The sequence below is a fragment of the Carica papaya genome, chromosome 7, assembly GCF_054855325.1.
Source record: "Carica papaya isolate Zhongbai chromosome 7, ASM5485532v1, whole genome shotgun sequence".
NCBI classification, from domain to species: Eukaryota; Viridiplantae; Streptophyta; class Magnoliopsida; order Brassicales; family Caricaceae; genus Carica; species Carica papaya.
In genome coordinates this window covers 29,632,155-29,648,412 of record NC_142315.1, presented here as the reverse complement: position 1 = coordinate 29,648,412, position 16,258 = coordinate 29,632,155, and the positions used below count along the sequence as shown (strand labels likewise).

Below are 16,258 nucleotides of genomic sequence, written 5' to 3'. Positions count from 1 at the left end.
ATACACATATATGAATTCAAAACACATTTAAAAATGATTTTATTGAAGCTTTCCTTAAAATAATATATTTAGTAAATGTTTGTTGTGTCATGATTTTTATCGATAAAAATAAATATAATATTATATTATTACGTAGGATTGTATAAATAATAGTTATTTATTTATATATTTCAATAATTTAAAATAATTGTTGATTTAATTTTATAATTTTAAAATTAATAAATAACGATAAATAAAAAAATTATTAAACAATAATATATATATACATATAAAGACATATTTTTTTAAAGCAACTAGAGGTGGTTCTAGGGTTTTTCACTAACTTATCAATATATAAATTTTCAACAAGCACATAACTAAATTGTATTAACAAATAAATTATTAAATATTTTAAATAACGAGTTCATAAATAATATTAATTTTAAAAAAGTATTTAAATATTAATTTGAAAATAATAGACGTCGAAATTTTTTAATAAATAAATTACCAAATTATTTAAATAATTTAAAATAAATATATTATAATTTAAGAAGAACAACAAAATTGTGGGTGTATATGTATTCACCAAATATTTATTACAGATATAATTTTTTTAAAAACACACCCATCCAATAATCATTTAATCTAAATACAAAATATACACCCACATGTATATAAATACACACTTTCTGAATTCTATTCTGATAACTCAGTAAACAAGAGTCGGCTACATCTTTACATCATCTCACCACAACTCTGGCTTCCTCCCCCTGAAAATAAAATAAAGAGGCAGCAGACCAAATTTTTGTTTCTACTAAAAAAGAAAAAAGAAACTCTCTGCTCAATTCTGAAAAACCTTCTCTACTAGTCTCCGGGTATTGAAGAACACCTCAATTATACCGATCTCAAACACCCCCCGGGTAGAAGAAACCTGAACTTCTCTGCGTTTTCTATCAGATATGCAGGCAGATGAACAGCAGAAGCTGATTTCGGAATAGGACCCATTTTCTTAATCAACTCCCTAAATGTGTACTCTTCCGGCAGCATATCAAAAAGATCATCTCCTCCGCAAATTATTTTCTGTATTCTTGAGTAACTTAGAAAATCCTTCCTCCTAACTCTATCGGCATGGCTATATGCGGTCATCTTAAACACGAATTCCTTGAGTTTTCTGAAGCAAAAGCTACAATGCCATCCCGCATCGGGAAATATGAGATCGGTTTTGCGTGAATGGCTATACCAGGTTTTCGCTTGGTAAGTGTGGACTGCAGCCCGCCAGCTGTTGTAATCAACGGGGAACTCAAATGAGTACATATAATTTCTCAATTCAAGGTGCATTACAGGTGGCACCCCATCACACCACTGCAGTAGCTTCAAAGTGTGCGGACTTGGAATCTCATCAGCATCGGACATTATGAGTAAGTCGCCGTATGCTATCCCTGAATTGCGGATCAACCCATTCATAGCTCCTCGCTGTTTTGATTCAAGTAGAAATGGACCTTCGCGTGACCACCGGAAACCTGCTTGCCCGTGAAAGACACCGTGGACAATCTTTCCTTCGGCAAAGGCAAAACGAGCTTGGTTTGTAGCAAAGTATAAGGGCTTGGGCTTGCCTGTGAAAGTAATGTTAGACTCGAGGATTACGAACCTTGACACATAGGGATTAAGCTCACGCCACCTGATCTCAAGGAGGTCTAACTCGTTGCTAAATATTATGGCGTCAAAGATGTGTCTCGGCTCTGAGCGTATAGACCAACCATGAAGGTTGCAGAGATGCTCCATCGAGACATTCTCTGCATAATAGTGAGGGAGGCGTTTGAAGGGGGCAGGGGGCTTGTCCCAAAGTGGGCGGAAAAAATATGAAATTTTCTGGAAAGGAATGAAGATCCCAATCACAGCACTAGATACAAGTACCAGCACTATTACGATGTAAAGAAGCTTATGCAGTGACATTCTGAAGCTAGGTCGCACAGCCATGCTCCAAAGGATGGCAATGAAAACCAACGGCTACCCGCATGCTTGTCCCAATTTAAAAACTACAAAAAGCATTGCTTCAGTTATCAAGATTACCTGCATAAAACTCACCACTAGTAAATTATAACAATTATAACAGATTAAACATCTACAGAGCTAGCAGGAATACAACATTAAAGTAAAATCAATAGCCCCATTAGTAGATCAACATTGAGGTAGAGATCTCAATTCAGGTTACATAGAAACAGTTCTCTTACTGGACGAAAACATAATTTGCAGCAGATAATTTAATTGTAGGAAGGTCTTCACGAGCTTCATGGGTTTAGAATGTCTGCTGTGCATTGTGTTACAAGAGGGGCTTGTATTTTATTTGAAGAATTATCCTAGAGGCAATTCGGTCCAGCAGGTTAAAACACACAATTGCCAACTAAAACCTTCCAAGAAGAACCGGGTTCCCTGCAAACACCTCCTCCCACCAGGACAAAAAAAAAAAAAAAAATTATGCCGTGTAAAAATCATCAACAACAGACTCCTCAATACTTGAAGATTTATGTTTGACAACATTCCCCACAAAAAGTTCATCATCATTGTGCTTTTAGATTGTAGTTTCTCAAAAACAAACCAAGGCTCGGACAAGGAAAACTATCAGTTACGGAAAGGATACAGAGAGGAACATCCAGGTTGTAAGTTGTAATCTATACACGCATTCTGAAACCTCGATAACTATTGGAATATGCTCATTGCCCAAGCAAGACAAAGATAGGCCGTCAATAAGAAATAATGGAGAAAATCTAATTTGACGGGGAAAAAATCAACAAATTCATTTTCCAAGTTAAGGAAAAAAATTAACCACCCAACAGCCCCTCTCGACTTCATAACAATACGACAAACAGATTTTTCAGACCAAGGCCCCAAATCTACATTATGCTGAATGTGCAGCAAACGATATAAAAACCAACCGTTTAAGCAAACAACAAACCCTAAATCCAAGGAAGAAACGACTCCTATAATAGCTTTAAACCCTCGCGAACATCGTAATCGTCCAAACGAAGCACACAAAAAGAACCGTAAACCAATTCCATTTTGGAAAAAGAAGAAAAAAAAAAGAACTATCTAAATAAGAGAAGTGAAAAAGGAAAGAAAAGGAGTACCAGAAAGGAGGCGTTTCAGAAGTTGCAGTCTTCGAAGAAAGTTCAGGCAGAAAGCACTCATTTCCCCCGCTGTTGAAAATTACGATTCGACCCCTTCACTTTTCGTATTTGCAAGAACTGAGAAACAAACACGAGAAAGAGACGGTGACGGAGGTCCAATAGGAATAGCCGATGGAAGGAAGGGAGGAAACGCAGGGAGAGGAAGCTCAGGCTCGTCCTTCTCCGATAGGAAGCTAAATTTTGTTTTAGTTCCAACCTGTAGGAAATAAACACGAGACACCAACGATCACAGAGGTGTGACGTGTTTGTCCATCATTGGAGGAGAATGAGAACAAGTATGGAACTAAAAGCAGAAGAACATTGACGGGTCGACGTCACGGTTGACGTGGCAAGACATTTGTGCGCGGTGGGAGGTTAGAGAAGATGGCGGTGGGCCTGATTCCGCGGGACCCGCGTCTCAAGGAAGGAATTCCGTCATTTCTTTATTCTCGAAATTGTGAGGCCACAGTTTTATTCTCTTATTTAATTATTACTTTTTTTCCCAACCATTTTAATTTCTAAAAATAGAGAAAACTAATTTAGTCGTTTAGCCTGAAATGTAGGACAAAAAGCAATAAAATAAAATATTAATTATGTTTAAAAAATCATTTAATTTTTAAACATATTTTAAACCAAATTAATAAATAAGTAAATTGTAATTAATATATAATATTAACGGTAACATCGACTTGTTCATAATTTAATTAACCATTGACGTAGTTTAATAGTTTGTTGTGTACTGGTTATAATTTTAAAGAGTTAGACCCTAAATAAATAGGCTTAAAAACTTGTTCTTCAACTTTTAATTTACTTTCTGCTCAGGGAGACAGACCATAAAATCTTCATCTTGCTTGAAAATTACCAAACCACGTTGCAAAATTTCAAGAGATCAGGACCAACATCAACTAAAATATGGTGGTATTCGTACGTCAAACACCACTGAATATCTAAATTCTAGTACATAAACCAACCAACTAAACCACAAGGTTACAATAGCAAAACTGAATGGGTAATCACTGGTCACCAGGAAGTGTCTTGATGATATCCGAATCACCTAACAAAAACAAACATCACGAGTAAAATCACACATTCATTCCCGTAGACTATGCAAAATGAGCCAAGAAATTCTGATTACCTGGGTCAACAATACTCAGACAAGATACCCGGTAGTACTTCCCGCATGCGGTACCCAGATCAACATTATCTGAAACCAAAAAGACCACAATCAACTTAGAAAAAGTAAAGTTTCTATATAAGAGAAAGTGGCCCATTTCAGATTAATACAACATGAGATATCAACCTCAAAGAACATTTGCGTGGTTGAACATCCTAAAATCCCCTACCATATCAACCAACTAAAACAGAGGCTAACCCACAAACAACTAAATCCTAAGAAGATGCTGGCTCATGTGACAAAGAGCCTTTTTTAAAAGAATAATTACAGTCAAAAGAAGCTCAACATGTAATTCCAATACCCCAAAAAAGTCAAAGGGTAAAAACTACAAGTAAAAAAGTTCAAAACCCCAGAACAAAGTACTTTCACAACAAATATTGTTCCAGTAATTCAATAGCCTAATACATCTGCAACCATAGTTAATTCTTCTGCTATCGATCTTTAAGTTGATTGTATGTACCAGAAAGATTGCCTAATTGAATCAATCGGCAGACCTAATTCTGTTATTAATTCATGCCTCGGTATCAGTGGCTGAAACGCAGAAGACAAGCAATGCAAATGAATGAATGATTACTCCAACAATATCTTCTTGGGGCTCTCTAAATCTATACTTTGTGTACATCAAAGAAGAAAAATACTTCACCTTCCGATCTATTGATAGGATTAAATCTACACCGTTCGTTATAAAGCTAGATGTTTTATTTTCTTTTGTGTTCGATCATGAAATGTTCAGCAACAAAGTGGGCATAGAAGGCATCCTTTCCTTCCATAACACAAAATTTTTATCTGTCTTTATTTTTTTCTGGTCTATATTTATGCTATGATAACATTAGATTAACCTCTAGAGTTTTTGGGTTCAATTTTATACATGAAAAGATTATATACTTTTTATTTTCTAAACTTGTTTGTGCTTATACATAAGATAGCATGGTAGTTGAAGATAAAAAGAACACTTCAAAAATGATAAATTAAAATGCAGTACAAGTTTGAAAAGGATCAAACATTTACCTTCAAGTACATTTTCATTTGCATTGGAGACTTGACATAAATATATCAACATATACAATATTTGGATACATATTCATAAATTCAGAAAACTACCAAATCATCATATTATCAACAAAAGGAAAACAGAGTTTTAGTTGTAGAAACAGCTGAGCTTACACAACCTCGGCAGTGGTTGCAAAAAATGTTATAATAATTTTATTATCACGATGACTAAGCCAGATATTCTTCAACAACAATAAATCCTCAAGCTACCACAAGTAGATATTTCATACAGTTAGAGAATCAAAATGGTTAGGATATTCGTTACGCCAAAAAAAACCCATATGTTTAAGCTATTATAGCAAGCTTCTGGATCGTTCTCTTCTGATTCTTTCAAACCTAAGGCACGCCTTTGTTAGAATAACCAAAAACATATATTCACAAACATAGATCCAGAACAATACAGTTTAGATGCATAAAGAACAAGCACATTATCGTGTAATATACAAAGAAAATTAGGGAAAAGAATAAACTGTTTGGAATTTGGTTCCAAGAGAGGTCTTACTTCCATTGAAGTGATGAACTCCAATTTTCGCAAGCATGGCATAGTATTCAATCTCGGACTTGCGCAGAGGCGGACAATTGTTTGAGATGATAATCAGCTTACCTGCGCCGATCAAAACCCATTTATTACTCTAAAAATTTCCGTCGCACGGAGAATAACAAAATCAAGCAAACACAAATATTCGAACACACAGAGCTGTACCCTTAGAGCTGCGTAGGGATTTGAGAACGGTCTTGTAGCCGAGAGTGTACTTGCCACTCTTCATAACCAAAGCTAGCCTATTGTTTATGCTCTCATGTGTCTTTTTCTGCAATTGTGATTAAAAAAACACAATGAAAAATAAGACGCAACGGATACGGAGGAACCTCCGTGGAGAAAAGGAGATGAAGTTTGTACCGTCTTCTTGGCGGACACCATTGCTGCTGCGAAGAAATAGAGCAAATGCCTGCCAAATCAGATGCAAAGAAAGAAAAGGATTGAAAGTTAGCTATGAGCTCGGATTTCAAAAATATTGAAGCGCAGACCTCCAGGGGTTTAAGAGTAGAAACTGATCTTACCGGGCGCTTAGGGTTTTCCAGATGAGCCGAGGCGCGGCCAAAAAGTAGACAAGAGGATCACAGAAGTTAGGGTTTTTGACAGATGAATAATTAATTTTTTCAGGAACTAAAATTTGTCCCTTGTAGTTTTAATTGAAATAATTTATCTATTTTACAAATAAATCCTCCGGTTAATTTATATTTCTATCGTAAATTGCTAAAATGAATTTTAACAAAAAAATACTAATATTTTATAAAGTTCTTATGAAAAATACTTTTAAAATAAAACAGTAATAAATTAATTTATTTAGTTAAATTTAATTATTTAATTTATTAAATATTTTTCTTTAAAATGCTATGATAATTTAAATATTGTTAAATGATATGATGATGATGATGATTATTATTATTATTATTATTATTATTAAAATTTGAAGTTCTCGTAATTAGAGGAAGATGGGCCAAATCAAATCAGGCTTCTAGTACGAGCCCAATGGGCTCTGGCCCAAATCATATATGAACCCAGAGCCCAATGGGCTCTGGCCCAAATCCTGTATGAACCCGTCTTCTGAATTGCTTATAGACTCATTTATTTGGATTTTCTGACTTTCAGAATAATATAATGTTACAGTTAATTCCCAGTAAGATTAAAAAATGAAATTTGATTTCAATTAAAATATCATAACCCAATTTAGAAATGAAATATCCAGGAAGTAATCAATATTTAAACTTTAAAATTGTAATTACACTTTTTAATATGATATGTCTCTATTATTATATATTATATTAAACTCAAGTTGTAATCTCTATTAGATTATATAATCAGGTTGTACATATAACCCAACAGTCATTTAGAATTAATTAAAGCAAAAGTCAAAAAGTTCTTTGGATTTAATTAAGATAACATAGAGAAGAAATCAATTGCTGATTCTCTGCAGTTTCAGCCGTTGAACAGAACGAGTAAAAGTCCTGCAAAATTAAGTAATTCCCATTAATTATGTTTGAAAATATTCATTACGCAGAAATATGTATGTATACATATATATATATATATATGTGTGTGTGTGAATATATTAAAAGTTAATGTAATTACCTCCATGGCAGATCAGTAGCAAGTAACCAGTCTCCTTCTCTATCTTGAAAAGTGAGTATGTAGGCAGTCGAATTTTCATGGCCTGTTAAAATTTAATTTTGTCAGAAAATAATTACACAAATTTGTTTGGGAAGAAAATGGAACTAAACAAATTAGACATACCAAACATGGTGAGCAAGGCGACAGTGAGGGATTGAAAGGAGTTGAAGCGGGTGAGATCGATTTTTCTTGCTATTCCCTCTCCTTCCATCTTCACCTTCACGAACATTGAATTCGACGCTCTTCCGCAGCCGTTCCGCACCGTTGGATTGTTTCGATGGCCGCCGTGATTATAATTGTGTTGCAGACACTGATTTTTTCTCCATGTCTTGATGGGTGGCCAACCCATCAAATCATCTCCTCCATTTCTGTGATCAAAACCAAAAGCATACGTCAGAGAGAAATTACGACTGCGGATCCACAATAACACCTTGAAAGGAACTTCTTACTTGTTAATGGTGACAGCAGAAGAGCAGTCGTCCAGGTCACCCTCATCTTCCTCGTTTGGCGGGTTGGTGGAGAGCAAGAGAGGCAGTTTCCAAGTCCGAAACCGCGGACCGGTCGTGGGGTTATCCTCAAAAGCTTCCCGGAAACTGCGTTTCTTGCTGACTATCTCCTTATGGGTGTAAGTAGTAGTCGACGTAATAGAACTGGTAGTGGTGGTTTTGTCAGAGAGAGATGGAGTCTGTACTTGAAAACCCTCTTTCTTGATCTTCTCCCATGAAAAGGTGTCGAAGTGAAAGGGTTTGATAGGATTTGCTGGGAGAGAGAGGCTGAGTTGCAAGTCCATGATTGACGTGAAGGTAAACTGTCATACAAATTCGGCAGAGCAGATGTTTTTTGTTGAATAAAATAGTGAAGTAAAAGAAACGAGAGAGAGAGAGAGATTTTAGAGAGTAAGGGATCTGGGTTTTGTTTGAATAAGATAAGTTGATGAATATATGTATATGTATACAGGATGGGAGTAGAGATAGATTTTAATTGAAGGGGAAATTTAAGATGGAAGAAGGAGACAGAAGTTTGAAACATAAGGGAGGAGTGTCCTTATCGCTGCTCCACTTTTGGCCGACCCAGTTGCCCACATGTTCCCCTTTTGCTTTCTCTTTGTTTTCTGTGTACTCATCCATCCTTCGTCTTCTTCAGCCAACGACTTTGTCCTTAACTCAATCCCCCTTTCTGCAACTCGTACATGCTTTTCCGGACTGGTTTTTTTTTCTTTCAATGAAGAATTTAAATCAGAATATATTTTCTGCAAACGATCGATTATTAACATGACGGTCAGTTAGAGTTAACTGTAAAATACTTATAAACGAAGGGTAATTACTTTATTAAAAAGTAACAGAGCGTCAATGAGTCAGCTACGGGTGTCGTCTATTCACGCCTTCTCGTAGAGCTTCTTTCTAACGGGACTGACGACAGTCAGTTGCCCAAATCGGAATCTAACGTGTATTATTAGTCTTAAAGGCTATAATTAAAATTTTAATTACTAAATAATTAATGAATTATGAATTTAATTATTGACATTAAAATTCCTTGGAAACTACTTTAATTTTACTATTAATTAATCACGGCTACACATTTTAATTAATTAAATAAATACTTTTTTACTTTTTTTTCTAAAAAAAGTAACTTGCCGACAAATAATCAAAAATATTTAACAAAATTAAAAATTATATCGGAGTTTCAATTCATTCAATTACCTCAATTTAATAAAATTATTAAAATTTAATTTAGTTATATTATTACGAATTTACTAATACACTAATAAATAAATTCTTAATTATATAAAATCAAAGATTATAATGTTCGCTGTTAGCACTTACGAGTCTTTTCATTTAAGCCACCCAAAATTATAAAAGGCGGTGTTGATGTAAATCATAAATTCTCAATAAAAAATTTAATTCTTAACGGTAAGTGTAATAATCGGGTCTAGAATTTAGTCAGTGATTAATTTTTGTGTTATAAAAATAATTAAAATAATTATTTTAATTTAATTTTATTAAATTATTTAAAAAATAAATAATGACCATAATTAAAAATAATTTTGAAAAAAAAAAGTGAAAATTTAAGTTCGAGAGATATTTTTTTTTTAAAAAAAAATTAGAAATAGAAGGTCAAAATACAAAAAAAAAAAAAATTCGGTCACATGTAACAGCTCAGTCAATAGCTCTGACGAACTAGAGCACGCTGTGTGACAAAACACGCTGACGTCGGCGCCACGCAGGAGACCACGCGGGCGATCTGAGTGCCCAACGGTCCGAAGGCCCAGATTCGATTTCGCGCACGTGAACGGCTAAGATGCATTCTATCGTCGACAATATTTCAGCCAGACAGGGCTGAGAAATCCCATACTGGAAAGATTAAGAGATATAGTTCACCCTCATACCAGACAGGGTATCGATGCGATGGTGTATTTGGCGTCCATTACCAAACGTGGTATGGAGATGATTGATTAAATTGACATATTTAAATATTAAGTTCACGAGTATGGAGATATCCCTTTAGAAACCCAAGAGTCCCAGTAAGCAGGTAAAAATAGAGAATGATCAACTTTACTCACTTGTACATGAAATTAGAAATATTATATGAGTGTTTGTCTTATAGGTTAGTTTTGGAAAACTCGTAACGGTAAGTATAGAAATAACATTTTGATATTAAATGAATTTACTTATATTATGGGCTCCATTAGTTCTTTTGTGATTTTTACCGATCTTTATTTTCCGTTTCAGTAATTAGCGTGATATTCTTACTGGGTTCGTGTAGCACACCCTCGTATTAACCATAAAAGATCAAGAGGACCATGATTCATATCCTGATCAGTAAAAAGATTATGAGTAGTTTACCTCCTCTACATTTCAAGAGCTAGTGAATGTTAACTTTTAGGACATTTATCTATTTGTTTTAAATAATTTATTTACTTTTTTTTACAAATCAATCATAGTTGGAACATTTACGTAATTCCATTGGGCATTATAATTTACTGTGTAATAAACGTAAACTCTAATATTATTATTTACTTACACATTTAAATTATAAAAATTCATTTCTTTTAAATTCCGAGTCTTTAGAGCAAGTAATATATTTTTAATATATAAAATAGTAAATATATATTATTTATTTATAATTTATATAATAATTAAACATGATAGACAATTTTCAGTTTAATTTAAATTCCGAGTTCAAATATATAAAATAAAAATTCAGACACACACATATATATATATATATATGGGTATGAAAATGTAATTCCACAATCACTTAGTAAACCCTCTTTATTCCGTTGGTTATGTGGATGATTCAAACTCAATTTCCCAAAAGTGCTTTTTGTAATATCTCAAAAGCATACAACTTTATTGTTAAATTAAGATTAATCCAAATTAACATATCCGATAAAATATTATGACATGTTTGGTTGTCCTACACTTTGTAATTATATAATGAATTTTTTGTTTTTTTTTGTGCCTTTGGAGCGAACGAAAAATAATATAAAATAAAATAAAATAAATCAAAGCTCGTAGAAGACTTACATGTATTAATCAAATCCGAAGTGTGGGTGAGATGTGGAGGACTTAGATACACATATTCTCAGCACTGATGCTCGGTATATTATAATACGTATAGGTTACAAACATCAGACACATGCATATTCTACATCTGCTAATTTTGTTCTTGTTATGTTTGGTGTGCATGCAGCAAGACACAGCCATTACTTCGTTTGCAAGCCTTAAATTTTTTTTTTTATTTCTTCTCACAGGAGATGCAATGCACGTTTGCTCTTTTAGGGTTAGCAAGATTTATTTATGGCGAGCGGGGCGGGGGGTCAACGACGTATGTTTTTATAAATTCGTGGGAGCTTCACGTGGTTCGCCGCCGCGACAAGCCCGCGGGTTACTACGACATGAGAAGCCGCACGGGGCGGTAGATATAAATAATCTCGGCGGGGGAAACGACTGACTCGCTGCCAAATACGACGTGGCTTCTATCCAAACCATCATCTGGGTCAGTCACAATCTGATGTGGTCGTTTCATTCGTTGAATTCAAAAACTCATTATTTTCTTTGGGTATAATTCAGTAGATATTGGTTGTCTGCTACTTGGAACTTCTACCGCCACTACACACACACACTGTGGGGCACGAATTGCTGTGTAATTTGGGAATGACATTCGTTATAATAGATGTATATCGTTTTGTTTTTGCAAAAATATGATTTGGGTGTGGAATTTTTGGAGGAGTGGAGACAAGCTGCATCATTCGCCTATGACTTTTATATTTTCCCGACATGTTTAACTTGGACCATTTCATTTATGGTTGTTTCGCTGTTAACGTATGGCTGTAGAGTTTTTTGTGGATCTCTGATTTCTAAAGCATAAATTTTCTGCTATTCGAAAAAATAAATTTTAAAATATTTCGTTCTTAGTAACAGAGTTATAGAAGCTTAACCCGAAAGTTTATTTAAATAATTAAAACGATACAATCAAGGAATGAAGTTCTTCTTTTCTTTTAAAAAAAAAAAAATATAAAGAGAAGAGAATTACGGGACTCAAAAACTTATTATTACCCACTACTTTCGTGGAAGATTCCGTCCGTTGATATTTCAAAAAAAGAAGAACTCGAACTCGAACTCGAACTCGTGGGAATTGGGATTACCTTCCGGCAAGAATAATGTTTAGGCCCACTGCTATTTAAAGTAATCGTGTAAGGGAAGTTGAAAATTTTGAAACTTAGCTTTTGGATTTTTCAAGTTGAAGGGACCATTGTCTGTCTAATTATCGAACTAAGTTGCAAATAATTTCGACATATTTTTTACGAGAATAAATGCCTTTGCCACGAAGAAAATACCGATTGGAGAAAAATTTAAATTTGTTGCGGTTGGATAAACCATACGAATCGAGCTAACACCAAACGTAATTGCGAGAGCGGTAGAGACCCAATTAGGAATTTTAAGAACCAAAAGAAACCCAATTAGGAAAAAGTCGAATGCTTATTATGTATAGGATCTAAAAGTGGGTGGGGAGTAGGCCCAAAAAAACCCAATACATAAATTTACTTGCTTTTGTTTTTTGGGTGACCAAATCAAGTAAAGGGGTTCCTTTCAATTCCTCACCTAATGATGTCAACCTAACAATCACTCTGTTCTTAACCAATCTTCTCACCTGTCTTGGAATAAACATTTGAAATCCAACCAAGTTAAATCGTGACTAACAACAATAAGCAAACGAGAATTTGGAGTGAATATTGATCGCCCACCTACCCAAATTTGAAGGGTAAGGTTTAGATTTTAAAGACTATACCGACGCAATTTCTACGTGACCCAATTCAAATATCGGGTGATAACCATCCGTCGAGTAGACCTCAATTTATATTGGGTCAGGCACATCCACAACAACTCACTCTGCCCAAGCCCAAGCCCAAGTTTAAACCCAAACCCAAACTCAAGCTACCGCTCTAAAGTCTCATGACCCATTGCAAATATCGGGTGATAACTATCCGTGGAGTAGGCCCCAATTTATATTGGGTAAGGTACATCCACAACTCACTCTGCCCAAGCCCAAGCCCAAGCCCAAGCCCAAACCCAAGCCCAAACCCAAGCTACCGCTCTAAAGTCTCTCACTAACTTACTGTCCTCACAAATTCTTTTTGTTTAAATGCAAATTTCACTCTTAAATTAAACTTTCACCATTAAGTAAATTCATAATCGCTTGCTTTTCTTTTTTAATTTAAGCCATGAGATTTAGTTTTTAGGGTTTCGCATTCACTTCAATTTGTCATTTTACAAAAAAAATTTATATTTTTTTTTGTAATGAATCGTAATATTTTAGTTAAAATAATTTTTCCGCGCGTACATATAATATTTATTTTAAAAAAAAATAATAATAATACACCGATTTTGGATTCGTGGGTTGACCTTATAACTCAACCGAATTGAGTTGTGGTTGGGTGGTGAGAATGAATTTTTGGCCCATTCATTTGTATTCTTGTTGGGACGAAATCTCGATCTCTAGAGAAGTCACGTTGATCACACCCTTCAAATTTTAAACTTTTTATTTTTGTTTTCAACATTTATAAGCACATAAATAGAGATAATTATATATATATATATATGTATATGTATATGTATGTGTATATGTATGTATTTCCCATGCAATTCCTATTGAAAAATATTTACAGAAGGAAAGAGAAAAGTGAAGCATATGAAAAACGAATTGGTGGGGTGGGGGGGGGGGGGAGAAAATTATGTTTTTTGGTGTTATAATTGAAGTGTGTTTTTGTCTTCACTTTGCAGAGTTGAAATTCAATGTATACAATTTAACGTTGTTTTTTTTTCCCATAATAAAACAAAAATAAATGTCGGAAATTGACTTTTCTACCTCCTTAATATGATATTAATTTCAACTAATAATAAATAAATATTTATATATATATATGTGTAAGTAGTACACTTAGATATTACATTCCTCATGCAATCTCTGTTCGTTTCCCACTCTTACTACTATTCTTTTACTCATTATAACTAAAACCCATATTTTATATTTATATTTATGTATCGTATAATATTATAATATATAGAATAATTAAGGTTTTTATAATTATTAGAATAATTAAAATGAAATTTTATAATACGTAGAAATAATGGGGAAAGTGAGGGAATCGTGATCTAGACAGACCCCTCACAACATGCCAGCTTAAAAGTGAGATCAATTCATGTTCCCATTTTCGTGATGCGTGCAATATATATATATATATATATATATATATACATATATCATATTTTGACCTTCATATGTTTTCATCATTTTTCTTTGTCAACTCATTCTTCCTTAATCAATAATTTATCTTAAACTGTTTTGCTTAATGGTTAATGCGTTTACTTTTTAGAAGGTGTTATAGATTCGAATGTTATACACCGATACAGAGCAACACATCCTGTATGTATACGACTGATGAGAAGCTAACATTTGCAAGACTGGGGAATGGAAATTCAGCAGATTGTAAAAATTGCAGCTTTACGTATACGTGCATATTAATACCATGATGCGTAAATAATTTCATTTCACTTGTCTATCTCTATAGCTGTTTGTCCTTTCTTTTTTTTTTTTAGATCACAAATTTAAAGGGTATGGAGATTATGATGCTGAGAGAGCTTTACGTTGTGATAATGACTGCAAAAAGAAGACACGTACAACCCAGAACCAGAAGAGAATACTATTGGATCTGTATGTGTATGCATGTATGCATATATGCGTGTGTGTGTGTGTGTGTAGTAGAAGGTGCGTGTATAACTGGTATAATAATATCAAGAGGGTACTTTAAACATATGATTAAACTGACTGATTACAGTGATTAATGATATATATATATATATATATATACAGATGAAGGGGCATAACGCCTCCAAAAAGGTGATTGTTTAATCATTACACGACATGATTAAATTAAAATCTAGGGATTTAATCTTTTCCATTTCTTTAACGTTTTAATAATGGCATGATTGTGTTTCCTTCTGCTGCTTTTGTAATCAAACGTGTTGGCCTCCCCTTGTGCATTTTCGCCAAACACAGCCTTAACCCAGCCCAGAAAAAAAGCTTCTGAGTTTTTTGTAAGAATATTTGATTCCCTTCAACAATTACTCCTCCAATCATCATGTACATGATTGTTTCCTATTTTGTTTTTGTTTTTTTTTATATATCCAGTGTAAATTTTTACAGTAGCAAAAATGCAATGCCCAAATATACATATACACATATATATACATACATACATATATATATATTTATATGGTGAGAGTCTGACAGACTTGCTCTGGTGAAAAGACACTGATTATTCTTTTTCTGTATCTATGAAGATTAATTAATCAATTCATCTTTAGTTTCTACTGGGTGTAGAATATTATCCAATATATATGTCTTTATTTCGACTAGCATTCAGCACAGTACTGGCTAGTAATGGTAAAAAGAATAACCCACCACCACCATACATACATATATATATATATATGCATGACAAGTGGTGGGACCATAGATATAGTGATAATAATATACAAAAGGCTGCAGTGGTGATGCGATAGTGGCTCTGGTTCGTGTCTTTCATGATTATTTCATTTCATATAGGACAATAATGTCTTTTCCATATATATATATTTATATGTATGGCAATATATAAGTGGTGGTGATCTTGATATGTAGTAAGAAGAGTGACCATGGTGTTTGACTCCTAGCTACCAAATTTTCTACATATTGATCTTGTTGGTATGTTTATATAGTCAAAGGCATATTGGCTTCTTGGTATTACATATATATATATATATATAGATACACACACGTACATATATTATGCTGCTTTGTTTGGCAGTTGGATATTGAAATTGACTTGTTTGATATTTGAGTATATATGGGTTGACATATACAATACATATATGCGAGAAAATTAAAGAAGAGAAAGTGAACCACCTTTCTTTACACAACGTAGTTATATAGTCCTATGATATATATATATATATATATATATATTGATGAAAAAGAAATTTTACACTAATTGTTGAGGGACTACAAATTGTTGTCCTTACAAATTAATTAAGAATTTTCAATAAATAACATCGAAACATCAATTGTAGTAATTAACATGGGAAATCAGAATCTATAACAGAGAAGAAAGGAGTAATTAGTTAATTAATTAACATGATTAATAGCATATATATATATATGTATATATGTATGTGTATA

The 16,258-nt window shown here is 33.6% G+C and overlaps 3 protein-coding genes and 1 long non-coding RNA gene across 7 annotated transcripts; 1 reads left to right on the top strand and 3 right to left on the bottom strand.

The window, feature by feature from the left end:
• Positions 1-650: 650 nt before the first annotated feature.
• Positions 651-3,381, bottom strand: LOC110815727 (beta-1,4-N-acetylglucosaminyltransferase family protein). Of its 4 annotated transcripts, none has more exons than XM_088207321.1 (3): positions 3,105-3,381; positions 2,211-2,419; positions 651-2,049 (listed from the first exon to the last, which is right to left on the bottom strand). In XM_088207321.1, the coding sequence occupies exon 3, from the start codon at positions 1,954-1,956 to the stop codon at positions 874-876; it is 1,083 nt and encodes a 360-aa protein (XP_088063447.1). In that variant the 5' UTR covers positions 1,957-2,049; positions 2,211-2,419; positions 3,105-3,381; the 3' UTR covers positions 651-873. The 4 variants fall into 4 exon arrangements, with proteins under 4 accessions (XP_088063447.1, XP_088063448.1, XP_021899350.1 ...); XM_088207322.1 differs by having other exon boundaries at positions 651-2,015; XM_022043658.2 differs by lacking the exon at positions 2,211-2,419.
• A 591-nt stretch (positions 3,382-3,972) lies between these two features.
• On the bottom strand, positions 3,973-6,581 carry LOC110815679 (large ribosomal subunit protein eL30). The gene is made up of 6 exons (XM_022043578.2): positions 6,427-6,581; positions 6,266-6,314; positions 6,071-6,176; positions 5,870-5,971; positions 4,279-4,347; positions 3,973-4,197 (listed from the first exon to the last, which is right to left on the bottom strand). Exons 2-6 carry the CDS (start codon positions 6,284-6,286, stop codon positions 4,157-4,159), a joined length of 339 nt encoding a protein of 112 aa, XP_021899270.1. The 5' UTR covers positions 6,287-6,314; positions 6,427-6,581; the 3' UTR covers positions 3,973-4,156.
• A 529-nt stretch (positions 6,582-7,110) lies between these two features.
• LOC110815768 (auxin-responsive protein IAA29-like) lies at positions 7,111-8,753 on the bottom strand. The gene is made up of 4 exons (XM_088207324.1): positions 7,987-8,753; positions 7,661-7,905; positions 7,499-7,580; positions 7,111-7,374 (listed from the first exon to the last, which is right to left on the bottom strand). Exons 1-4 carry the CDS (start codon positions 8,325-8,327, stop codon positions 7,323-7,325), a joined length of 720 nt encoding a protein of 239 aa, XP_088063450.1. The 5' UTR covers positions 8,328-8,753; the 3' UTR covers positions 7,111-7,322.
• A 2,283-nt stretch (positions 8,754-11,036) lies between these two features.
• On the top strand, positions 11,037-11,954 carry LOC148253151 (uncharacterized). The gene is made up of 2 exons (XR_015813336.1): positions 11,037-11,138; positions 11,292-11,954. It is a non-coding gene; the product is annotated as an uncharacterized LOC148253151 (long non-coding RNA).
• Positions 11,955-16,258: the final 4,304 nt, after the last annotated feature.

Bases quoted from the DNA above. Each gene is read 5' to 3' on its own strand.
- LOC110815727 (XM_088207321.1), bottom strand. From the start codon at position 1,956: ATGGCTGTGCGACCTAGCTTCAGAATGTCACTGCATAAGCTTCTTTAC.
- LOC110815679 (XM_022043578.2), bottom strand. From the start codon at position 6,286: ATGGTGTCCGCCAAGAAGACG. The intron at 6,177-6,265 runs GTACAAACTTCA...TCACAATTGCAG, and splicing joins TGGTGTCCGCCAAGAAGACG to AAAAAGACACATGAGAGCAT. The intron at 4,348-5,869 runs GTAAGACCTCTC...TTTTGGTTTCAG, and splicing joins AGTTCATCACTTCAATGGAA to ATAATGTTGATCTGGGTACC.
- LOC110815768 (XM_088207324.1), bottom strand. From the start codon at position 8,327: ATGGACTTGCAACTCAGCCTCTCTCTCCCAGCAAATCCTATCAAACCC. The intron at 7,581-7,660 runs GTATGTCTAATT...AAATTTTAACAG, and splicing joins CGCCTTGCTCACCATGTTTG to GCCATGAAAATTCGACTGCC. The intron at 7,375-7,498 runs GTAATTACATTA...TTAATTTTGCAG, and splicing joins GCTACTGATCTGCCATGGAG to GACTTTTACTCGTTCTGTTC.